Source organism: Corvus kubaryi, unplaced genomic scaffold (genome assembly GCF_017639235.1).
Source record: "Corvus kubaryi isolate FWS band 111438036 unplaced genomic scaffold, C.kubaryi_AGA036_p1.0 37201, whole genome shotgun sequence".
In the NCBI taxonomy this organism is placed as follows: domain Eukaryota; kingdom Metazoa; phylum Chordata; class Aves; order Passeriformes; family Corvidae; genus Corvus; species Corvus kubaryi.
Window position 1 is genome coordinate 1111647 of NW_024581058.1, and position 25961 is coordinate 1137607.

At 46.7% G+C, this 25961-nt stretch overlaps 1 protein-coding gene across 1 annotated transcript; it reads left to right on the top strand.

The window, feature by feature from the left end:
* The first annotated feature begins 17283 nt into the window (after positions 1–17283).
* On the top strand, positions 17284–23083 carry FGF4 (fibroblast growth factor 4). Its single transcript, XM_042022345.1, has 3 exons — positions 17284–17948; positions 18776–18879; positions 20573–23083. The coding sequence occupies exons 1-3, from the start codon at positions 17645–17647 to the stop codon at positions 20747–20749; spliced, it is 585 nt and encodes a 194-aa protein (XP_041878279.1). The 5' UTR covers positions 17284–17644; the 3' UTR covers positions 20750–23083.
* Positions 23084–25961: the final 2878 nt, after the last annotated feature.

Genomic DNA, 25961 nt, shown 5'->3' on the forward strand with positions numbered 1-25961 from the left:
GAGAGGCTGAAAGACACTTTGTGCCTCTCTTCCATGCAACACTGGTAAAACAGAATTGGAAAGGAGACGTGGACAGAGAAAAAAAGCAAGGAGAGATAAGAAAAATACTCTCACACCTTGAGCTGCTCTTGTGGTGCTGTTTCCTCCATGAGACTGATGGAGGAAAAAGAAGAAAAGAAGCAGGGACAGGTGGGGAAAAAACAGAGAGTCAGTTTAGAAAACTGCCTTGGAAAACCCTGCCAGGTGAAGGCCAGTGGGTTTTTATTCTGCACACACTTCCAGGACTAAAGCATTTTATCAAAATTCATCTTTTCACACCAATGGCATCATCCACTTGTCGGTGTGACACTTTGATTTCACTTATTTCGGAAACAGACTCGTACTTCCTATTCGCCCAGACCGTGGTGGCAAACAGGGATGTATTTAATGGATGGGAACCCGTGTTTTCAGCTTTGGGGGCACACGTGCTCTTGTCCTTGGAGACACCATGGGAGGGGAAGTTTATGTTATCCCAGATGGGATGAGGCTCTTGGAGCCCCTCACGGCAGCCTGGGCAGGAGCCCCAGGGCAGTCCTGCAGGTGCTGGAGGGAGCAGGAGCTGGCACAGATCTGCACAGGCTCCACGTGTGCTGGTGAGGAACCAAAATAAACCAAAATAAACCCAAATAAACCAAATGCTAAGCCAAGAAAAAAGGCTGCTCCCATCCCCGCTGGGTACCGTGAGTGTGCAGGAGCCGGGGCAGTAGAACCAGGATTACATTTCAGAAATTTGCTCAGCTCTACAACCCAACAGTTGTATTTCAATCTCAGTGGTAGTGCAAGGCAGCATTTTCAAATAATTCTGCATTTCAGAGGGGAGGTTTTCTTGCTCCTGCAAAGATACAAACCTGGCAACAGTTCCAGGACTACTGGGGCTCTGTGAGATTCTTTCTCCTTTTTGCTTCCAACTGCAAGCAAAGGTAGGTCTCTCCCTTCCTGAGTGATTTTTTGTGCAAATCTTTGCATAGCTTCAGTACAATTGAGAGAGGGGAAATGGTTTTGAGCCAAGTGAATTAATTGCAAATTGATTTAATGGGTTCAGCCACTGAATCTGAGTAACCAAGGTTTTGAATAACTGAGATGCTTTTCAGTGTAAGCAATAAATGCCAGGGATAGAACTGTATTATAGGCAACAGAGACTATGACTGAGCTTTGGATAATCAAGATTCTACTTTGTATCATGTATACTTTGGCAGCAGCTGATTCCTGTAGGAATAAGAAAGTAAGAACATGTGCAAACTGCAGCATGACACTACCCCTGTGACCTCGTCAACAACTTCAAGGTCATCATCAGAAAATCCTTCAGCTTTTTTTTTTTTTTTTTTTTTTTTTTTTTTTTTGCCTGGTTACACGTGGGTTGTTAAGATTTATTACAATCGTTGGGAGAGAACACCTGCTAAATGTCAAAAGATTCCTGGGAATCTTCAAGTGTTTTGCTAAGGCAAAACTGCACCTTTCACACAGCTTTTGCGAGTCCAGCCTGACGGAATACAGCCCCGCCTCCACCGATTCGGGGAATTTTGTGATTCTGATTCTGTGATTATTTGGTCATGCCCTAAAGCAGAAGCATAACCACGAGTGGTATTCAAATGTATTTGCTCTCCAGGCAAATTTACCACTGTCTAAAATGATCCATTTTTGTTTCCTGGGATTCCTGACACGTAACATACTCTGAGTAAGGACCAGATCCTTGACTGAAATCAGCTGGCATTGCTGCAACGGCTTTTGGTCAAGCTGAGCACTTAATCAGGTGCCTAAGCACTGTCTAAATGTATTGGGAAAAACTAAATTTGACTTGTGCAATTTATCCTAAACAAACATGGAGAAAGATCCTTAAGTTCAGGTTTCTAGAGGTTTTTACTGAAAGTCACCACGTGTCTCCTTTGGCCGCACAGCAGTGTTCCTCCCCTACATCACCATTTTATTTTCGGCTCAGCAATTCTCCTTTTTGTGTTGTTTTTTTTTCTTTCCCTGAGCGATGAAACTCTGTCTGCTTTTCAAGACTAATGCACGGCCCCTGAGTGAAGGCAAGGCTGTGATTCAAATCAAGGGTTCTGTTGACATTATAATCCTTAGGAGCACAGCTGGAGCATTTCATGAACGGTAGCAAAGACCCTCCATTGATTTACTGCCTTGGTATTCCATCAGGAGCCCATGTTCTGTGTTGTTGGCTGCAACACACAAAAAATAACTCGGCGAACTTCTAATTAAGGCATTTCGCTTCTTGCCCATCTCGTAAGAAAGGAGCTGTGCTATATGTGAGATGCTGCTGCTGGTTTTATGGATTCTCCCCTATTTTTGTAGCAGGAGGGCTTCAGGCCCTAAGAAGGTCCTGTGGGCTATACACAGGATAAACACCAAAGTTGCTCCCCGACCTTTCCAAGCAGCGTGAGAGCGCAGGAATTTTCATGCATCTCCCCCCAAGCTCTCTCCGAGCTCCTTTTCGTCCCAGTTTTACAAAAGCCTTTCCCAGCCTCACCATTCCTCAAGCAGAAAAATACCCATTGCAGCAAAACAGGGACCCACAGCTCTGCTTCTGGGCACGGAATAAACCCTTGCCTTCCTGCAGGGCTGGTCCCCAGGCACAGCATGCACGAGAGCAATTTGGGAGCCGTGCTCTTTCCCGTCTCGCCCCTCGTTCCCAGGCGGAGCGCGGCCGTGCTGCCAGCCCCCACTGACCTGAAGATGAGAGTTCCCTAGATTGTTTCCAGCTTGCACTGCTAGCCCCGCTGAATGAATAGCCCCGGCAGTATTTTTGGGGTGGTGACTCACCACAAAGTCATGAATGGCCCCTTAAGAGACCATCAAAAGCCCCCTGCTAAAAGGTTTTTGTTGTCCTACGCTCCAACACGGTTTTCTCAGTTCATTGTCCAAGCAGAGAGCTGGGACTTAAAAGGCAGCAGAGGAGACATGCAACTCCTGATCTGACACCATTCCTGGTTATCCCAGCCTACAGCAACAGCCAGAACAGTCTTCTCAGTCACTGCAGGGGGTGCGAAGGTGCCAGCCAGGACCTCCACTTGCTCACCTGCCTGCTAACTCCAGTGGTACTTCAGGCAGATAAGTGTCATGGAAATTGCAGGGTTTAGGGATAAAGGTGTCTTGGCAGATCTGGTATCGAGTGTGTCAGTCATACTTTTTTTTTTTTTGCCTTCAGGAAGTGCTTCATAAGCTTTGTTGATCCTCTCAAAAATGACATCAAGTTGTCAGGGGTTGTTATCACAGTTCCTTGTACCTCCAAGCGCAATGAGATTCAACAACTTGGGCAGGACCAAAGGAAAACTGGTGTTGATGCATGGTCTGGATTCAAAAAAGGGCTTGGAACAGCTGTAAGTCCTGGAGTTGTGAGCATTATATTTGGACAGAAAGACAGCTGTGAAAAGGAAAAATGGCATATGTCCATTTTTCTGTCTGAAAGCGTGGCAGGAGATGCAGAGCTTTAATAGAAGGTGTTGCCTGTTTACCTTCTTTCATCTGTGACATTTGTGTTCTTCAGGCACCTTCACTGGGCTTCAAGCCTTGGTAGCATCTGGGTTTCAAACTTTCTGCCTCTTACTGAGCCAGAGGTGCAGCTGGTCAGAGCTTGGCTAAAGCCACCTGGTCAAGACCTGCCCAGGTGTCTGTTGGCACATCCAAGAGCTCAGTGACACAAATCCTGCTGAATAATTCTTTGCAGGGCCCACCGCTGTTTTATCTGACCCATATTTTTGGGACTGAGTACTCCAGCAGGTGGATCGTGGCAAAAGGAAAATGTTCTGAAGTTGCCCTCCCCTGAGCAAGGCTGGGCCCCACCTCAGCAGCAATCCCTCCCTGGAGGTGATCCCCCAACCACATCTTCTCAAAAGTGGGCCAGTAGAGACAATAAATAAGCCAAAGGAAAGCTCAAGACAAAACTTTTGAGCCCGGAAATCTTGCAGGGCGAACCAGAGCAGATCTCTCCTGGACCACTTTCGGCGTTGCAGGATGATGGAACAGGTTTGAACCCTGTGAGATGGGCAATTCTCCTGGCAGAGTTTCCCAGTCTGACTTCCCAGGATGGCCCTGCATCATGTGAGAGGCTGCAGAAGTGTCTGGCAACACCAGGCAGGACCGTAAGAACAAAATTCTGTGTGTTTGTGGACTTGTTGCAATGATTTTATCCCTGTCAGCTTGCTGTGAGCAACTGGGTGGAGAGAGGGACTCAGGACAGAAAGGCTGGGTTGCTGCTTCATGATCGAGCTGAAAACCTCTCTCAAGAACTGCTCAGTGTATTCCTTCTGAAACTATGTAGCTGTGGTTTCTCTCACAGGCATGAAGAGGAAGAACTCTCACCATAGCTCACTTTCAGAACAACAGAAAATTTTCTAGCCCATGTATGGCCAAAGACTAAGTGCAATGAAGCCATGAAGTGTTCCAATTATTGCTTCTTTAAAGGAATACCTTCACATTGTTCTTGTCCAACAAACAAAATATTCCATCATACTCATTTCTCTTGGAGCCCTGATTCCAATTTAGTGAAAAAGTGGTGAAAAAAAAAAAAAAAAAACAAACAAGATCTGGTATCAGTGAAATAATGTCATGTAAAATAAAGAGAGTGTGAGGTTTATGACTGCTTATTTGGTGGGGCTGGGGTTATCCAATGGGAGAAATACTACCAAAATCCAGTGAGATATGGTTCCCAGACAGGAATCCCAGGAGATTCTGTTACCACGCAGGAATCCCACGAGACAGTATTATCAAGAAGGAATCTGTAGTATTCACTTCACCACAAGGCAGTAATATTAGATTTTTAGAATTAAATCCTGTGGTATCTTGTTTTATAAGAGTTGGCATAGGAGGGACAGAGAAAAATGCAGTGGAAGAAAGATGCCTCCCTGGAACCTGAGCTGGGAGCCGTAATCGTTACACTGATTTCCAGCTGAAATAAAATATTAAAACATCACAAATTTTTCCTCATGGTCCCGAGATATTTTTACTCCACATGATATCAATCATTTACAAGTGAAATACATTTTAATTTTTTCTTTGCTTTTACAAAATACACATTCAAGCATTAAAATGCCAAGGCGTGAACACTGACTTGTGACTATTTTTCATCGGCATTAATATCTTCTGTATTTATTTATCTGTAATGGGTTTGCTTTTGCCATCACCAGTACTGATGTGTTAAAAATGTGTGAAAAGGCTGTTTTACATCAGCACCAAGCAAGCCTGTGAGCTGTTCTGAGCAGTGCCTCACACCGCAGGATTTTGTGATGCCTCACCCTGTGTCTGCAGTGTTCAAACAACACAGAAATGTTAGAGAATTGTTTTCCTCTGTAGGTTTTTTGGGTTTTTTTTGTAGTAACTGTGGCACAAGAAGGGACTGAACACTTGTTTCAGGAAGAACTGATTTAATTTCAGCCTCTCTCAGGAGTTTGGCCACGACATCTGTGAGCTGTGAGAGCCTTCTGGCAGTGATGGAGAGGGTCTCAGAAAGTTGCTACCAAGATGCCCGAGGGAAGAGACCAAGCCTTTCTGCTCTCACTACACAGGTAAGTCTGAATGCTCATCATCTTTTAAATAAATGTACCATTTTGTCTGCCTGTATCACCTTTGTCAATATTTAATCAGATAAAATCTAGTCAAAGACAAAAGTCCCCTCAACGTAAAGAGTTTAGCGTGAAGAGAGAGATTGGTTTTGTGATTAGCCTGAATAAAGGCTGAGTATGTGTTAAATTAGAATCTAACACCAAATTCGAGCTGTGCTTTTAATTCACCTGTATTTCTAAACAGGTCCTTTCAGAGGGAGATCTCTGAAGCTGTGTTTTGGCAGGTGAGGGACACACGCAGCGGGTCACAAACTCACATGGCTCCGCACGAGCAGTCAGAAAGCTGGCAGGATGGTTCGTCAGTCAGAAGTTGATTCTACTGACAGGGGACACAGAGAAAGGCAGGATTTTAGGTGAGAAGTGAGAGTGGAAACCTATTGGAAAGAGCATTGCTAAAACATGCCGGGAAATTTTAAACAAGAAAAGCCAGCCAGCATGGGTGCCATGGAGTGAGGCCGAAAGCCATGAAGTGACACACGGCCCTGCACCCTCCTGGCTGTGCTGACGACAAAGGTGTCACCCCTGGGACAGTGCCAGGTATTGCCGGGGCTCTTTGAAGCTGCGGAAGGGCTCGTCCCTGGAGTTCAGCTGTGCTTACAACACGCCAAGGAAAAAGAGAAGGAGGTGGCAGGAAGGGATATAAGACTCAAGAGGCATTAGCCTGTTTGCTGTGTTTGAGGATACATCTGCTTGAGTGCCTGTGGACAAGAAAGCAGGCGCAGCTGAATGGCAGGCTTAAGGATGAGTCGGTTCAGCTTCAGAAGAGGGTGTACAAACACTGATCAGATCTCATCCCTAAAAGACATCATCAAACAATGCTGGGAGCATGGAAGAGCTCTGAATGTGCTAAGTGGACCATCAGAAAACACAACACCTATAGTGGGGATGTTGGTGGCACAGAGGTACGAGGAAGATTACACAGGAGATTACTGGTGATGACAGATGGAGAAGTTACTGAACCCACACTTGGAGAGATGCAAATCACAACCCCTGGTGCTTTTGTGATAAGGATTTCAACCCCGTAGGTAATGGTTTGGGACCATTAGTTCACATACCGTGGCTTTACCCGTGGATGCTAATGGATTGCAGCCCTGGGGACAGGAGGATTGTGTCACCCCATGGTCCTGGGGCAGCTGAACCTCCCTCCGCGGTCTCTGTGAGCAGCTGAGGGCACCGCACACACGTCTGCTGCACTTTTGGCTCAGTGTATGGCATGTACCTCTGCCCAGAAGCCTGTGGAAATTTTAAGGGGGGGCATAGCCTGTGAGTGAACCTACAATGAAATTCACTCTCTGTGTGCACTGACCAATTTCACATGTTGCCACAAGACAGAAAAGCCAAACGACTGAGTCGTCTTGGAAGGATTAACAAAATTAGTACATTCAGCATCAAGCTGAGAGCCAGGACAACAGTTCATGGATCTCTTGAGACAACCTGTCAGGGAAATCTCACCTGTATTTGTGTAACATTTCACAAAGTTTGTCTCGTCCTGCTTAGCTAAATACCTTTTGCTTGATATAATGTGCTTCTATTTGCTTGTACTGCAAAGAAGCAATTCTCATCTTCCTTATTTCCCACCAATAACTCTCTCTAGTGTCAATCTCACCAGCAGCACCTCCTGCACTTCCCTGCAACATATATTTTCAAAAACTTGACTTGAGAGCCCCTAGTTTTGGTAGGAGTGGTGTTTTTGCAGAGACACTTGGTGGACTCGGGCAGAGTTTCAGAGCAGCCTCCACGGCAAGTCGCAGGATTGAGACTTGGGGCAGAAATCTGGTCCTGAATTTGGTTTGGGATTTATTGCTCAGCAACTTGGAGCACAGCTGGCTCTCTAGCCAAAACACACCGGCAAACAGAGCAAAACTGTCATGGTAACAGTGACACAGAGCGTGCTGCAATGGCACCCTGGTCTTCGGAGAGAATTCCTAAGTGGTACCACAGTAAAAATTATGGCTAATAATAACCTTAATAGTGACTATTGCTGCTACTAATAATAGCAGTAATTATATTTATGCTGTAACAACAGCGAGATATATTTGCTCGGGGTTTGGTGATTCCAAATTGCTCTTTAAATGTGTCTGGCAGATTTCTTTGTGAGCTTTCTGCTGAGGTGTTGCAGCTCCTTCAGCAGTGTAAGATAGCCCTTGAGCAAAGGTGTTCTGCATTTTCTCCTCTGCAGGTGATGGAAATGTGATTCCCTTATCCCTGATTGTCACAGAAGCTTTAGAAATATGTAACTTACAATATTATGCAAATTATAGTTATATTTAACTTACAGTAATATGCAACTTGGTCATAAATGAGTTTGGTGCTGGTGGTGCAGGAGTAGCACCACAGCAGGGCATTCCCAAAAGGGAAGAAAAGAGTTCCCAAAGCCACTTTGCCAACACGATCAAATCATGATCCCTTTCATTTGGGAGCTGACCCTGCAGCCTGTGCCCATGTTGAGTTGGAAGCACCAGGAGAATTGAGAATGGGTTGCAAACCATCCCTCAGGCTTGGTGAAAAACAGTGGGAATTTGCTGCTGCTGAATAATAATCTACAACAGTGTGTGAGGTGTGTTCCCATGGGTCTGAACTATGATTGCACGCGCACCAAAGCTGGTACAGGAGGGAGTTTGGGGGCAGTTTTTTGGATATACACTCCTTAATTTGCCTGCTGCAGTTTAGATAAACTACTGTGGTGACAGAGAGGGGTGGAGGGAAACTTTCTGAGCTCTGCCAAAATATATTGTATAACAACACTTGCCAGCACAGCTCTTCTCCCCTCTCTCCTCCCCCTTCCCAATTTTTCAGCAGTGGCCCCAGCCAGTGTGAGAAAGAGCAGGGAAGCTTCAGAGGGAAAGGAAAAGGTGAGCCCTGACTGGGGGTGTAGCACATCCCCGTGCTGTTGTTAAGGATGACACTTCTTGCCTCTTCAGCACCCACTGCGAAAACAGGCACCGCCAGCAAAAGTAACATTTTATTAAATCATTCTGGCAGCGCTTCAGGGGGGATTTCCAGGCAAACAGACAGGGTAGCTCTGAGGGCTCCCTGCCTCCTGCTCCCTCCAACACCTTCCAGTCCCCAGCCAGCGGGATCTTTCCTGGGGCCACAGTCCATCGCTCCCCAAAAAAGGGTTCTGAGCCAGGATTTCCATCCACCCTCTAAGCCCACACCAACAAACATCCACCTTCACCTGACAGAATCTTGAGGATTGGTCTGATCTCTCCAAGGCTGGCCCTGGTTTGACACAGAGCTCTAATTCCAGAGGTCCTGGCATGATATCTTGACCAGCTTCAGCTGCTCTCCTTCTGCAAGTCAGCCAGCAGCTGATTTGTTCCATCCTGTTTGTGGTTTGATTGGGACTGAAGTCTTAGAATGATTTTCTTTTTCCCAGAAAAATAATCAGAATGAGAATGACAGTGATGATATGTATGGTGTTGTGGGTAATAGAAGTGGCATTTTACAGTAACAACTCTTGTACCATTATTATGTTACTTTGTCTTCCAATCCAAGAAATGCTCATAAAGACTCAAATGCTTTTTCCTTTTCCTGAAATCCTGCATTTGAACTTCAAGTGACAAGTAGCTTCCTACTGTGTTGGTCCAGCAGCTCTCAGGAATATAAATTTGCCAATTAATTAGTGGAAATTAGGGGAGGGGGGTGGAAAGAAGGCAGATTAATTTTGAAAGGATTTTTTTTTTCAATGGTAGAATCCTTTTTCACCCAATACTGGTATCCAAATTTAGTTTTCAACCACTGAAATAAATGGATACTCTGAAAACTCCAGATAGTTTTGTAACAGCTCATTCCAGCATTGTGAAATCTCAGGAGGGGAACCAAAAATATTTGTTTCCCTGTTCCAGAGCAATGCTAGATGGCCATGAAGGCACTGAAACCAGCCCCTGTGATTTTTGCCTGGCTCTTAAAATACAGAACAAGTTGCATGCAGTGTGTCCCTGGCAGGTCACTGGGAGCATTGCTGGGCTCCTTTTGTGGAGGAGGGTGTGCTCTGGGGGTTATTATAAGACTCCAAGACTTTGGGGTTCGCAGGGCTTTTTCTGGCCGTGTCTCTGACTGAGTGGAATATTTTGTGACTGGATATAGCACGTGGCAAATAGCACAGCAGTGACTGCACAGCACTGTCTGAATTCCCTGGGCAGGGAGTTTTCCCTTCCTTATGTGTCATTCCCATCCCGCTGCCCTGATTCCAGCAGCTCTCGTGTGCATCCTCCGTTCCCGCTAATACCGATAACAAAGCACGTGGAGTTTTGTATCAAAATAATCATCCTCCATGGGTGTGCTCTGACACAAAACCAGTGTCTCTGGAGGGGATCAGACTTTGTGTAGCCAAAGCTTATTTTGTTTAGTCCCACTATCCCAGGAAGTTCCATGGAAATGAGCTCAGTGGCACCTCTCACGCAATAATTTACCTGTTACTTCGGGTGTGTGGTAGCAAAGGGAAAATGTTGGGGAAAAGCTGCTGGGATGGGCTCTGCTGGGATGTGGCAGCTAAGAGGTTTTAGATGGCCACATTATTGCACTCTGCATTTGCAGGATGCACACATTCAGGAGGGACACTTGGCTGAGTTCCAGTCAATAGAGGGAATCATGGGTTGGTCCTGGAAATTAACAAAAATACCAAAGCCTTCATTCTGTTGTTGACTGCCTCATTTAAGACTGGTTTTTTTTCCTCAAGACAGTCTTCAAATTGGTCATTTCTAATTTGCATTTAACCCATTCTGCTTTTTAAAAAGCAGTCCCAAGCCAGGTAAGTGCCTGAGCTAATTCCCTGGGCATCTCTTCCTGCAGAGCTCATTGGCAGGATGGAAACTGTACATTCTCCTGGTCCAAATACGAACATGTTCTGAAATGCAAGAAAAATAATAATCTTCATTGCTGAGAGCTAAGGGGGCTGCACAGCTTCATGGAGCAAATTGACTCAGAGCCCAGTCCTACTCCCTCTTTCACCTGCAGGAACAAAAGCAAACCCCGTGGGATGTGTGCTCTCAGAGCAGCACGAGGAATCATCCAAAAGAGGATGAGCAGCCTTTATTGTTTTCTGTTGCTTGTCATTTCTTAAGGTGTATGGATTCATTCCTGTAATGCTGATGGCTCTGTAGCTCTCGAAGCTTTATCAGTGAAGTGAGAAAGAAGGGAGTAAAAGTAGTTAATGTTAAAATGGTTGACTGGAACAAAGTTGATCTTGGGCCTTGAATAGCAAGGGGAATGAAATGGTTTAATCAAAAACCAAGCCGTGCCATCTCTGCCAGTTTCTTGGTGTGTCAAGGGGATTTTTCAGAGCACAGATTATTCATCCAAATCTTACTAACTTGTATCTCATGTGATACGAGCTTGGAGTGAGGACTGGCTCCCACTGTGACCTGCAAGGCCTGTAATTCACCAGCGCAAAGAGAGCAAGTAATGAAACCTGTGACAAATCCCTGGGACGGGTCTGCTGACAGATGACTGACGTGTCTGCTGACAGGTAACTTGTTTCACACACTGCTGCAGGACGCTGCTCAGCTATAGAGCTGCCTTCTTGGCTCTGCTTTCCAAACAAAGGGGAAGCAAATACATTTTACCTGACGTGTTACTGCTGTCACTACCCTCAAACAAGACAGAAACTTGGTGAGTAACCTCCATGCTGGTTGATCTTCAAGCTCTAGAGCTGTTACCTGTGCATAGTTCATGACTTGCAGTTTGCTTTTCAAACACTCACCCATCAAAACCCTACAGATGTGTCTGGCTGGCTCCATCAGGAGTAATGTCATGCTGACCTGGTTTTATACCTGTTTTCAGGGCTTTCTGTGTGCCAGAGTAAAAGATAAAGCTGTTGCCACTGCTAATACCACCAGTGGTATCAGGAAAGCAGAGGATTTGTTTCACAGTTGTGACACTAAAGGTCAACTGGAAAAGCTGGTCTCTGCATGCTCGGAGGGGTTATGGGTTGTACAGCTGTGTCCATATATGTTCTGACAGGTTCTAAGTGGTGCTTTGCTAGGGAGTTTTAAAATTCAGCAATACACGTCATTTGCTTACAGCAGCCAGTTTTCTTCATTTTAGCCACGGGTAAAAAGTGATTCATGCAAGAGAGGCCACATGTTGAACAGATTGGTGTAAACCAATTATGCTACGTTCAAAGTCAGCTAAAACATTCTCACACAAAAAGTCAACTTAAGCTACTATTTCCCACAATAATAATAATAAAAATAAGCTTAACAAACACTTACTCTGATTCTCAAAACTCATTTTCTATTATGTTTCCTTTCACCGGTTTTGCTTGGCAGAGTGCCAAGTAATGCATCAGCAGAAGTATGTGTGTCATAATCTGACAAAAGGAAAAAAATGTATATTTTTAGTTTTAAAGTGTTTATAATTTCAATAGGTAAAAAGAATACAGGACAAGGAAGGAGAAAATAGTGCATGAAGAAACGTCAGCAGTGAGCATGAAAGTATCAGCCTGTGAGCTGCAGCCTAAGAGTGAGCCTGGCTGGGAATAAACTTTTCCAAAGAAGACCAACATCAGGAACTGGAGCCTCCTGAGCACATTTCCCCATCTGTGCTCTTAGCAGACTTCCCTCCCAAACTTTGGTTCAAACTACATGAGGATGAGGGGTAGGGGGCTGTGACAAAACCCCAGAACACGTCTGGCCCACAGAATGATCTGCCTTGACTGATGGCTTCCCCCTGTCCCATCCCACTGAGTCCATCCTGCTCTTCAATCACACAAGCTGCAGTGGTGCTCCTGAGGACTCCTCACATCTCCACATTCTCCACTCATCCCGCCACCCAGTTAAGGGCTGGGTGATGTCTGGAAATGTGACTTCCACTGTTGTCCTGAGGATGGATGAGGGAGTAGAACAGCTACAGGAAAAGAGAGAGGGCAGTGGACAACAGGAAGCACATGCAGCCAGAAGAGCTGATACCAGAGCAAAAGCCACCGAGCAAAGAAAACTGCTGGAAATACAGAGCAGCGGTGACGGTAGGGTTGGGAATTTTTGCCCTGGACAACAGGCAGTGCAAGAAAAGCACGGAGCAAAGCTGCAGCCTGAGAAACAGGTTGAGAAGCAGAAGGTGTAATAGGTTGTGTGGAGGTGTTGTTTCACCTGAGAGCTGTTCATATGCCAGGAGGACAAGATAATGGCTTGCCAGGTTGCTTGGTGAGTGGCCTTGAGTCTCCGAGAGGGCCGCTGCCACCGACCAGCCAACTCCCACCTCTGAAGGGATGTTGCGGGAACATGACCCCATACAGAGGAAACAGACCGCGCCCAGCAGCCGAGAAAAGGCTGCCATGGCACTGGATGGAGTACCCAGCAAGTCAGAGGTCTGGCCCTCGATCTCCCAGCTCTCCTGGGCACCCCTTCCTGCAGCTCCGGCTGTATATGAGCAGCACGGACACAAGCTGCAAGTGGGAATTGCAACATCCGCGCTGCTGAAGCCCTGCAGGAGCCACACGGACGAGCGCAGCCGTGTCCCCTCTGATGTCTGCCTTGCACGGGGATGTGGCACTGCTCGAGCTGCCCAGCAGCAGAGGGAGTAGCTGCTGAAGGCATCCTCACCCATCCCAAGCCGAGCGATGCTCAGTCCCCTCACTGAATCAGTCCAAACACACCGCAGCGAGGTCATCGCCGCCTTTGTTGCCTGCCCAGCCCCGCGGCTGCCCGCTGCTCTACTCCACTGCCCTTCTCCGATACGGAACGCGGCGGCATCACCGGAGATAATGAGGTTTTGATCGCGGCAAGGCGGTCCCAGCAGCAAACAGCCCAGGCACACAGAGATCAAATAGACCAGCTGCAAACAGAGAGAGGAAAAAAGCCCGGAGTGCCTCTGGCTGCCGGCTCGGGTGTGGGTATGTGTGTTATGCAGGAGGCAGAGGCGGCACGGCCGAGGTCTCCCAGCGACCCCGGCATTCCAGGCAGCCTCCTCTCCCGGGACCGCTGCCCCTGCTCACACACGGAGGCAGCCAGACGTGAACGGGAGAAAGCTTTCCCAGGCTCTGCCCTTCTGCAGAGCGCTGGGTGCCTGTCCTCCCAAACGCCTGTAATTAAAAAGGACGTAGGCAAAGGGGGAGCTGGGGTGCTTTTTCACATAGCATGCAAACAGGGTGAAAGGGATTTTTTCCTCACAATATCCTTCTCCATGCCCCTTCCAGTACAGCCCCCCCATCCTTCCAGACCAAAGGGTCTCAGTGAAATGTTTGCCTTCAGGAGAAAAGCTCATGAGCAATAACTTTCAGGGTCATTTACATCTATTTACTGGAGTTAATAAATATGTAAATTGATTTTTAAATTGTGGACCTAGATTCCTTCAGAAAGGCAGACAGAGCCAGGCTTGGATGGCTGCTAAGGCAGGGCAATTGCAAAATAATGCTCTAAAGGTATTCCAGATTCCTTCTTCTTTTCGTTTTTTTCCTTCAGAACCCTTGATATGGGGCTTGAACCTGGATGTGGACCTGAATTCTGTGGATCCTTTCTTCTTTTTTACACTTTAAGCCCAGAGGGATTTGGGAAGGAGAGCTGTCTGAACTGTGACATCCTCATATGCTTTTTAGGGAAGAGAGCAAATGCAGAGATGAATTTTACCTGGTTTAATATCTAAATCATTGCTGGGAAAGAGCATGTGACACCAGGAGTGGGGACACATAGCAGCGGAACGTGGAAAATCCAGAATTAATTATGGGATGATGTGGAGACACCCAACTCCCCTTCACTGCCTGAAAGCTGATGGCACATTGGAGGGTCAGTTCCTGTCTCTGGCCTGGACTGCCTGACACTGATTTTTGGCTTCCATAGGGAATACCCTGCTTTAATGGTTTCCTGTGCCAATACTTTCTGACTGACAGTGTGTTACAGCATGAGCACCCCGAAGGTGAGTGTCTTGCGCCTGTCATTTACATGGTGCAAACTGAAAATGCTGTGGTTCTGCTTTGCCTCCCTCCCTGCAGGTTTTTTCCTGGGTACAAACAAGAGAAAGAAGAGGGAGGGAGGGAAAGGAGAACCACACCAGCAGCAGGACCAGGGTTTCATAGGTAGTCTGCAGACAAGCTCACACACACATGAATGCAGACAATTTGAAAGCAAACCCAAACCTCATTGTTTCATTCTTAGCTGGAAACTCGTTGCTTTTGCTCTCAGAAAAGTTCTCTAGAAGCCTTTATGGAAAGAGTGACGTCTAATCCTGTGGCAGGTTTACGAATGAAGCTGCAGAAGGATCCTTTAATAATCTGTGGTGTGGTGGCAATGTCACCCGATGTTCTGCATTCTCTGTGTAACCATTCAGGACCTGGCCTTGCACACACATGGACTAGGAGCCTAACAGGGTGTTCTAGGACCCATTTCCATACATTCCAAAGGGATGAAGGTGTCCTTCCTTGCTGAGCCTCCAGGGCACATCCCTAACTTGGAGTTTGAACGTGCTTAGAGTTCACACTGCTCTGGGCCAGGCAGAGCTGCTGTCCATGGCAGCAAGGCCAAGCAGACCTGGCCCTGGCCCACCAGCCATGGGCACTGGGCCACCCCTCTGCTGCAGGAGGGAAGCTGCTGGGTAGGTGTGTCAGCAGAAGTGCCACTCCTTTTCCTCATCCCTCAGAAGGTAAATAAACTTAATCCCAAATTCACCCGCTGCTGTTTGCCAAGAGCAAATAATTCAGGGTTTGAAGTGAGCTGGGATCACACTGCCCTGAGGGCCCTGGGGAAAGACAAGGTGTCCAGCCCAGCCCTGTGGAGGAGGGCAGTTTCCAAGCCTGGGAGCAGCTGATCTTTGCCTGATGCACAGCCTTTGCATCCAGAACTGAGCCACTCAGCTCATCAGGTGTGAGAGGGGTCTGGACGGACCTGATGCACATAAAAATGCGGTAAATATCTGTGCATTTGACATCAGTGGGATTTCACAGTATCACAGAATTGTTAGGATTGGAACGCACCTTAAAGATCATCTCATTCCAACCCACTGCTACAGGCAGGGACACTTTCCACCAGACCAGGCTACTCAAAGCCCTGTCCAACATGGAACATTTCTAGGGATGGGGCATTTCCACCTCCACAGCGAAAAGTCTGCATTGTGCTGTCTTTGAACACACACAGATGAGTGAACTTGTTTGAGGCTGGGACGAAACCACACCGAGGAGACTGCAACTGCCCCAAAGCAGTGGCATGTGCACCTCACAAGAAGAAATAAAAGCACATCATCTAAGTTTGCTCAGGTTTAGCGAAGGTCAGAGATTTTCGCACCTAGGTGAGCTGTCATCTGCCTTGGGGCAATTCCCTTTTCTCTCGCATCCTTTGCTGGAACAGCAGGAGAGCTTTACTGGCGTGAAAGACTAAACTGGCTTGAGGCTGTAAAGGACTTGAGTCACAAACCACTTCTCCCCCCCTCCCCCGAAACACACTTTCATATTAATTCAGGACCTTCCAAAATTGTCCTAATGTCTCCTCACCTGTTTGTTCTGAAAACCTGTTGAGGGCCGAGGCTGAAGCTATGGGAGGTGATGAAACATAAGGGATTTGCTCTAAGCAAAGTCCTTGTAAACTGATGGGGTCAAAACTTCTCCTCCTTTTAAACACTGACCTTCATTTCCACGAACCTAAACCAAATGAAGTAATTACCTAAGAACAAAGGCATCGCTAAAACACAGCGGCAGCAGCATCTGAGTAAAGATTAAAAAATAACCATTCCAATAAAAAGTGCAGCAATACTTGCACGAGTGGGCAGCTTCCAAGCTCTGGGATAAACTTGTGTCACCACAGCTCCTGTCAGTGCAGTGACCAAGAGGGAGCTCCACATGTCTGGTGCTCCAGATTTCTTAAGGGGATATTTAGAACCAGAAACTTTATTGCCACTTTTTAACACTTGCTGCCTCTTTAAATGTTTTCCTCTTTATTAAAACCTTAGTCCTTTCCTTTGTTTTTGTTTTTTTGGGGTTTTTGGTTTGTTTGGTGGTTGTTTTTTGGATTTTTTTTTTTTGAGGGTATTTTTTGCAAGTTCTTTCATTTTTCATTTCTTAAACCTCTCATTTAACAACTGTTTTGGCTTTTAATGAAGGGAATTTTTTTTTCTGCATCCAGCAAACTGTAAACTATGTCACTTGGATACAGCAAAAAGCTGAAATTCCACAGATTTACATAGTCATACATTGTGTTGGGGGGAAAGTGTGCTGGGTGTTCTTTGATTTTCGTATCTTGCGTTAGCATTTGTAGGCATTTGAGAAAAGGAAAAATATAAAGAAAGGAGACATAAAGGGAAAATAAGAAAGAGAGGGAAAGAGAGGGAAAAAGAAAGAGAAAGAGAGAGAAAGAGGGAAAGAAAGAGAGAAAGAGGGAAAGAGGGAAAGAAAGAGAGAAAGAGAGAAAGAGAGAGAAAGAAAGAGAGAAAGAAAGAAAGAGAGAAAGAAAGAAAGAGAGAAAGAAAGAAAGAAAGAAAGAAAGAGAGAAAGAGAGAAAGAGGGAGAGAAAGAAAGAGAAAAGTTGCTGTGATTAACGTAAAATATGACCTTTTCTTTTTAAAAGTTTGTTCTGTCCTTCTTGTTTAGCACCAGTGCTGCTCACCCTGTCCCTTCAAGACGCTTCAGAGCTGTTAAGCATCTAGGGGTGATAATTTGACTTTCAGCTAAACCGGAGGGCTGCAGCAGACAGCAGTAGGTGGTGATGTAATAGGTACCAACGCACATGGATATATAAATATCGTGGCTAGGGCTAAAGCGCTATGGCTGAGCAGCTATAGAAGAAGATCAGCACTTCAGACAAGACTCCTGGAGTTGAGATCAAGTTCAGAAGCTCTTGCTCCCGGGATTTCCTCTCCATGCAGCCAGCCCAGGGAAACCGCAGATCCACGGGGGACTGAGCACTAAGCTTCCTCCCTCTCTCCCTCTCCGCTTCGCTTTTTGGTTTTCTTTTTTTTTTTTCCTTTTTTTTTTTTTCCCCTCTCTTTGGCTTTTTGTTGGTTTTCTTTTTTTCCTCCCCTTCTTTGACCTCAGTATAAAGTGGGAGCTGGGGGGCGAGCGTATTTTCGGAGCGACCGGCGGCCGGCCCGTGGCTACCCGCCCCTAAGCCGGGATGCCTCTCCCCGCGGCGCTGCTGCCGGCGCTGCTCCTGGGGCTGCTGTGGCCAGGGGCGGTGCGTGGCCGGTCGCCCCCGGGTCGCCTCCCCGCCGGACCCCGCCAGCGCCGCTGGGACGCGGCTCTTTTCGCCCGCTCCGTCGCTCGCCTCCCGGCTGAGCGCCGCGATGCCGCCCGCGACGGCGACTACCTCCTGGGCATCAAACGCCTGCGGCGCCTCTACTGCAATGTGGGCATCGGCTTCCACATCCAGGTCCTGCCCGACGGCCGCATCGATGGGATTCACAGCGAGAATCGATACAGTAAGCAGGCGACAACCCGCGCGGCGGGGCAGGTGAGACGCTCAGCGCCCGCGGGACCGCCGGAGGGCAGTTCTGCGGGAGCGGAGCGACTCACCTGCCCCGAGAGTGGCATGTCCCGAAAGGAGGGTGGATGCATGGCAGACCTCGAGCTTCCCTAAAAAGTCCGGCCGCCCGCAGCACCGCGGGGCTGCGCCCCTTGGCTCCTCCGAGAGCGGCGGGCGCCCGGGGTAGCGGGGCGGCGACGGAGCCCATCGGGCGCTCCGGAGCAGCTCGTCGGGAGTGCCGGAGGGGCTCGTCGGCGCTGTTCAGCGCCGTGTTGTCCCCCTGCCGCCGTCAGGCATCAGGTGTCGGGGTTGCCTCAACATCTGGAGGAGCCGCAGTGCCGTGGGCCGCCCACTCTGAGTAGGGGCTGGGGTGAGCCCAGCTCTCCCCCAAACTTGAAAAGCATCTGCTGGGGACTTAACCCCGTGGCCCCATGACTCTGATATCCAACTGAAACAATAAGATCCGGGAGCAGGGATATAAGCTGCATGATGACAAATGTTTCATTTGCCCTAAGCACACTCTGGCTTATTTTAACCTTGTCTACACAAGAGGATGCCTGGGGGCAAAATAAAAATAGATACTTAGCTAAAAGAAGAGAAGTCCCAGCATGGGGCATAGGGCAGCACGTGGAGCACGAGCCTGGGGTTCTGCGGCCACCCACAGCAATACTGGGATGTGGGGATGCACACTGGGGACGGGAGCCTGTGGGTGAGCACAGCACTGTCACCACACAGTCCAGGGCACACCCTTTTGTCCCCCTGATTCCTGTGCCTCCTCTGTAGGTCTGCTGGAAATTTCTCCCGTGGAAAGAGGCGTGGTGAGCATATTTGGTGTCAGAAGTGGACTCTTCGTGGCCATGAATAGCAAAGGCAAACTCTATGGATCTGTAAGTAGCCACTGAGTGAGTGCCTGGGGAGGGGACCATGGTCAGCTGGGGTGAGATGTGTGCACGGTGCTAAACGCTGCCCAAGCTCCATCCTTGCCCCTCCTGGGTCGGGCAGCACAGAGCAGCCCTTGCTGCCTTGCCAGCAGAAGCTGTGCTGCCCAGTTACACTGCTTACTGAGTTTTGAAGTGAAACCCTCTCTTTTGCATTACATTTCCTTGGTTCTCGCATAAAAACCGCGGTCACCCAGCCATGGCTGCACATCTCGCCTGCCTCATAGAGCACAGAGCAGTCATCTGTTTGGCAAGACCTCAAGCTATGCTTAGTCCATGTATTTCTTATATCTAAGTACAAGCAGCCTTAGGCAGGTGTGGCAGCCACTCACTCCATCTCTCAGAGGGCACTTGAACTTGTGATCAGCCAGGCCCCCACAAGTGACCCTTTGTGGTGTGATGGATCAGTGACCCATCGATCACTCTTTGTTAATGCTCTTGGACAGAGAGTCAGTTCCCATGGCAGTTCAGCATCCTTGGGGTCTGAACTTCTGTTTATGAGAAGGAAGATCTATTAGGAGACAATACAGACCTTCTTTTACCTGGGATCTTCAGAAAAGATGGAGACATCTTGTAAAATATACTTGAGGTGGACAATAACAGGGTCTATCTTTGCCCATGTTGAGTTGTCCTCCTGCTTTTGAGTTCAGCTCTGTGTAAGTGACTGCGACCAGCATAGTTTTAAACTCATGTTCCGGGCTCACCTTCCTCATCCATGAATTTTCTATGTCATGTTCCCCAAGTGCCCTCTGAAGAAAGTTGGGCTGAGGAAGAGCCAAACAATGTCAGAGTTAACTGGGGCATTTTCACATGAAGGCATGAAGAATCCAGAATTATTTTCTGGGGCATTGGTCCTGTTACAGAGGATTTTGACGTATATAAAAGCCAGGCAGAAGCAGTCGCCAAAATGCATCCTTTCTTAGGGATGCTGCTGCCTTGGTGTCCTGGGTAAAATAATCCCTGGTGCAGTGTTCAGCTTGGCAGGCTGAGACCTCTCTTACAAACCCCGGGGTTTTTGCCCAGCAATAAGAGATGAGTTCCTTTGTTCCTTTCCAGATAAGGCACTTGCAAGACCTGTCCCTCTTTGTACGTACTTGCAAATGAAACCACAGCCCTGAAAGGTTGCCTGCTGTCAGATCTGTTGTCCTGATCCATTAACCCAAGTTATCCAAACCCTTCCTTTGATTTTAAATCTAAAGGAGCAGAAAATACTGTCCATGATGAGTGGCTTTAAAATGTCTCTTTCTCCTCAAGCAACATGAGAAAGTGCCAGTATTCCAACTTTTCTGAAGCCTCTCAGGCAATTTATTTCTGGCAGGACAAGCAGGAGCAATTTGATGAGCAGGACCACAGAACTGGGCTTGGGCCTTGCCCACCTCAGCTCTCTGAATGTGGCCCCGTCCCTCCCATGGTGTCCTTCCCACCTTTGGGTGTACGTGCCTGGCCTGGGCACAGCATCCCTAATGCTCCTCCGGCTCCTGAGCCCTGTTTGAAGCTTCAGAGGCCACTTCAAAAGATTGCTAAGTGGGGGGGACTCACCTGCACCTTTGCCCACAACACACCTTCTACACCTGGTAGCAAGACTCTTCCCACACCTGATGTTTAAAATTCCTTCCCTCTCATTCTTTCCTTTTCATTTCAGGCCCATTTCAATGACGAGTGCAAATTCAAAGAGATTCTCCTGCCAAACAACTACAATGCTTATGAATCCAGGATTTATCCCGGGATGTACATAGCCCTGAGCAAAAATGGAAGAACAAAGAAAGGCAATAAAGTATCTCCCACAATGACAGTGACACATTTTCTTCCTAGAATCTGAGACATCTCCCTTCAGACCTACCTCAGCACAGGGGAAGACGCAGAACACCTTTGGGGAAAAGAAACATGGTGCACTTTTACTGGAGAGTTTTATGCAAGAGTAGGTGCAAGATATTTAAGTTAATTATTTAAATCTGTATATATTGTCACAAAATTTATTTATAGTTACTTCTTTTGGTTTTTTTTTAAAATTCTGAAAACAAAGCAAACCTCCAACCCAAGGTCTTTCATTTCACGGTGCAACAGTAGAAGTCTTCTGCTTCGTGGTTTATTTAATTCAGTTCTGAGTTATCACAGGTGTGCTGCTACTCCGTGTCCTAAGCCAGGTGATATCCAATTCCTCTCTTCCAACCTTTTGCACTGTTTGTGTGTTGTTCGGTGTTTGTTGTTGTACAAGTGGTTGGTTGGTTGGTTTTTGTGGCGGCTTTGCCCTCCCCTGCTCGTTTTCCATGCCGCCGGTGACTCCCAGCGCAGCTCCGGGCCCGGGAGCAGGAGGTGCCTGGGTGGGATGCCAGCGTGGAGCCACACACAATGCCTGATCCCCTTTGCTATTTCGCTGCAAAGGGATCGGTTTACCCGGCTCGGGGAGCGCGGTGCTGCACAGCTACCCCGCAAATCTGTTTTTAGATCTGCCAGCGCTGAACTTTGAACCTCCCTGCAGCCCATCTCCTCAGAGAGGCCGAACCACCTCTGTCGGCTCAGCAGGGCTGGGGCTGGCGTTTTCTCTTTAGACAAACTGTGGCCCTTCATTTTATTTGGCACAATTGCTTGGCATGAGGCTAAAAAAGAACGTGTGTGTCCCTCCCCCAGCAAACGCACTGTGGAACACGCTGCCATGAGCCAGCTCCACTTCGCTCAAATCAAATTCCCTTTCAGATTTGGAGACTACATTCATTTTTCAAAGTGTGGGGAGCTCTATAACACTCCTGAGTTTTCTACAAGGCAAAAGCGCTTGCTGGTTTGTAGCAAACACAAGCTCCACAGAAAGAATTTAGATTGATGATGAGGAATTGAGGTTGGTTTGTACTATTTATTATTTTTGCTGCAGTATTTGGAAGGAGAAATATGCTGCTTTTTTTTCTGTCTCATTCCCTGATGAAGTTGATTAATTTCTACCTCACTTACTCTCAAAGCCAGTCTCGTAACAAATTCTGCATGGGAGGAAGGTACCCACTTTCCTGCTTGGGCTTAGAGTTCTGGAGGGGGCCTGGGGGAACAATCATAATCCCAAATCTCTCTTTTTCTCCATATGTAGCCAGAAGTATTCAGGATAGAGTTGGTTGCATCCTATTTGAGCCTTGTCACGTTTGAGCTATCTTTACCCAGTGGTTTACTTTTAGTAAGGGTAATCATGGTGAAAATATTTGCAGGCAGCTGTCAGGCTGCAGTACTATATCGTCATCAAGTAACCCTATATTTCTCCTTATATATTTTGCAAGTGTAACTCATGTCTCTAACGTGATGAAGGAAAAGATAGGTTTGATTATGGGGGAATCACTAAAGAGATTCATGCATCTTTTTTTTTTTTTTTGGTCCCTTTCATTTTTTTCCTTTCTTTCTTTTCTTTTTATGTTTTATTTAAAAGATACTTCATCTTTGGGGCATCAATATGTTAAGTGGGAACCAGGACTAACCACAATGTTTAGAGGACATTTACAGATCATCTTCCAATCTAAACTAATTATTTCTGGCTACACACAATTCTTCGAGTTCAGCTTTTTATCTTTTCCTCTTTACATTCCTGCACAAAAGCCTTTGTTCCTTTGTAATGGTATAGACCTGCCTGTATCCTCTACTTACACACGACCTTGAAGACAAACTCTACTCACCAAAGTTCAGCAAGATCAGAGCAGACCAAGACCAGACCTTAAGGCAGCTGCCCTCATAGCAAAAATAATTAAGGAAAAGGAAATATCATGCCTAAGGATTCTTAAGTTGTTTTTTTTTTTCTGTAAAACTGGGAATTTTCTGTACTTTCTATGTTTTCTGTACGTGAGTAATCATTGTGTATTTATCATCACTACCTCTGACAACAGATGATTTTGTTCCAGATTTCAGATAGCAAAATCAGACCACAAAGGTTCTCTCTGGGAATGGTTCTTCTTTGCCACTCTTCACTTCATTAAATCCACAACCAACGGCCTCACACGAGATATGTTCAGAGGTAGTTGTTGTAACTTTTAAATATTGTGATGCAACCTTGATAACAACGTTACATGGTATGAGCTGTCACCATTTACCAGAATCTGTCTGTAGTTTTATACAGGTGCTGTTCAAGACTGTGGTGTATGTGCTGTGCACACTTAAATGCATAATAAATGATGAACGTTTACAATGCCTGACACCCTGGTACTGATTTTTAACTCTTTATAATGCAATGCATCCTGCATGGGGAAAAAAAAAAAAAGCTATTTCACTTTCCCAAAGCCTTTGCACCTTTGCCAGCTACTCCAGGACTGACAGCCTGGATTTCTTACTCAGCTAAAGTTCCCCCTGCCAAAGCTGGACGTTGTCCAGGAAAGCCCAGCTCCAAGCTCAGTAACAGATACACACTCTTGCATCTGCCACACGCTGCTGCTCTCACTTGCGTTGTTTCCCTGGTTATTAACAGCAGCAGCACCCAAAATTAATGGTCAGAGGCACAAATCAGCTGCAAGGTTTATGTTGCTCGTTGTTAATGTTACAAACAAGCCTGATCACCTGGTTTGGGCTCCAGTGAGGGCTGGCTGCTCTCCCTGTGAAGTGTGACAACACCGATGCAAGAAATCCGTTTGGTTTGGGATAGGATCTTTTTACAATTCGTGTTCATACTCAGTCCACATGAATAGAAATCTGAAGGGCTGTGTGACATCATATGGCAAGATTAGGAAACATTTCTTCACTGCAAGAGTGATCAAAGCTCCCAAGGAAGCAGTGGAGTCACTGTCCCTGACAGTGTCCAAAAAATGAGTAGATGTGGCACTTTGTGATATGATTTAGGGGACATGGTGGTGTCTGGTCAAAGGTTGGACCTGATGATCTTGGAGGTCTTTTTCAACCCTAATGACCCTGTGATTCTTTCTTAAACAACTTTTATTTATACACACTCACATGGGTGCACTTGCACACACACACACACATTATGTCCCATTTCCGTGCTTTCAGTTTTACCCTTTTCCTAGGATTAGGAAAGGTTTCATAATGGGAAGGACAACATTCAGGTTTGATTTTCCACACCCTGACAACAAGGGGAGTTTGTCCAGCTCAGTAAGGGCCACACAAAACAGAAATCCAGACTCCACCATACAGACTTCTCCACTTCATTTTCCCCTGAGTGATGCTCTTTTTCTGTTCCTAGAAAGGGGAGGGCGATGGATGAGCTGGGAATGCCCAGTGCCCTCTCTCTGAACAAGGGTGATTTCTCTCTAAAGCTGTGCAGGCTCTATAAATACGTGGCACAGGTGGAGTTTTTATAACTGCACAAGTATAGCTGCAGCGTATTTAACGCTGCTATGAATAGAGCCAGAATAAATAGGCAGGCAGACATAATAATTTCTCATCATTAACTTTTTTGTTTACCATGTTCTAAAAAGAACAATCACAAATTTATCACTGCCAAAATTATAGCAAAATGTTGTTGCCGGGGATAAAAAATTTCTTCAGCCTTGGGGATGAATTTTATCAATTACAATTTTAAGATTGGAGGTAAATCCTAAGGCTTGGCTGTTAGGAAGGTGAGATTCAGAGTAGTAGCTTTGAAGGTTCATAGGGCCTGGAGTACTGGTGCTGCACATGTGTCCTACCCACAGAAAAATATAAGGGCCACCACATCTGGAGCAGCTTGAGACGTCACAGAGGGCTCTGGAGAAATTTTCCTCCTCTGGCATCACCCATTTTTTGCTTCACTGCTAAGCCAGCTTTCATAGAATCACGGAATCATGGAATCATGGAATCATAGAACCATAGAATCACAGAACCATGGAATGGTTTGGTTTGGAAGGGGTCTTAAAAGCCACCTTGTTCCACCCCCCTGCCATGGGCAGGGACACGTTCCACTAGACCAGGCTGCTCAAAGCTGCATCCAACCTGGCCTTGAACACTTCCAGGGATGAGCTTTCCTCACATTACCTATTGAGGCAGTAAAATAAATGCATTAAAGGTAAAAATCAACTTCAACCCTCCAAAAGAAGGCACTGGTACATCATGGGTTGCAACATTTCTGAGACCACTGAGAGCATTGCCATGGCCAATGTTCCTGCCATCTACCGAATGTTTATCTGCACAGAACCACCAAAAACCTTTCCTGAGGATGGGTTCTGTAAACCAGGCAGATTTCCCTCCACCCAGGGATGATCCAGCCTGTGGGATAACCAGAAGGGGAGCGTGCCAGCCTGGCCCTACACCGTGCCCTTGCTTGCCCCATCCCTCGTTTGCAGCCTTACCTGTTTTCCCCAGCCCCGCTTAGCATTTTGTGACTCACCCGTGACATCTCCCAAGTTGTCTGTATCTAATCTGCGCTAACAAAAATCAGCATGACAAAACACTGCCTTGTATATAAATAGCCGCAGGTTTTTCAGAGCAGGTCACCAAGTTTATGGTGCCAGAGTCGCTTGTTCACACTTCACCACTTGGTTTCCACCGCAGCCTGTGAACTGACCGTGCAAGTGGCCAATTAAAGGCACTCTGCTAAGGGCTGAGGAGGCTTTTGATAACGACTAGCGAGCACCGCAGCGAGAAAGTTAAAAGGAATTCCCTGAAACGCTGCAGCTCCCTTTATATGACACAAAGCTCTGTTGCTTGCCAGGAACAGATGAGAACAGATTTTTAATGCGGAAAAGCCAGTCTGAAGCTAAAAAAAAGCAAAAAAAAAAACAAACAAAAACAAACAAAAAAAAAAAAAAAAAACCCAAACAAAAAACCAACCCCACCAAAACAAAACCACCCCAGTTCTTCTTGTACTAAATAATCTAAAAATGGGTGGCACAGTGCAAAATTGTAATGCCAAGCTGCTATCAGGAAATACAGCATGCAAAAGAGGGACACAGCACAATTTCTGTTCCCTGCACATGAGTCATGATTTCCAGACTTCAGACAAGAAATATTTCCCTGAACCATTTGGTTTAAAAGTTTGATTACTTAAAAATACCATCCAAGAAATGTCTGCTGCCAGTCACTTCAGGCAAACAATCACTTAATGTAAAACAACGCCGCTAGCTTACATCAGAGTCTTCATC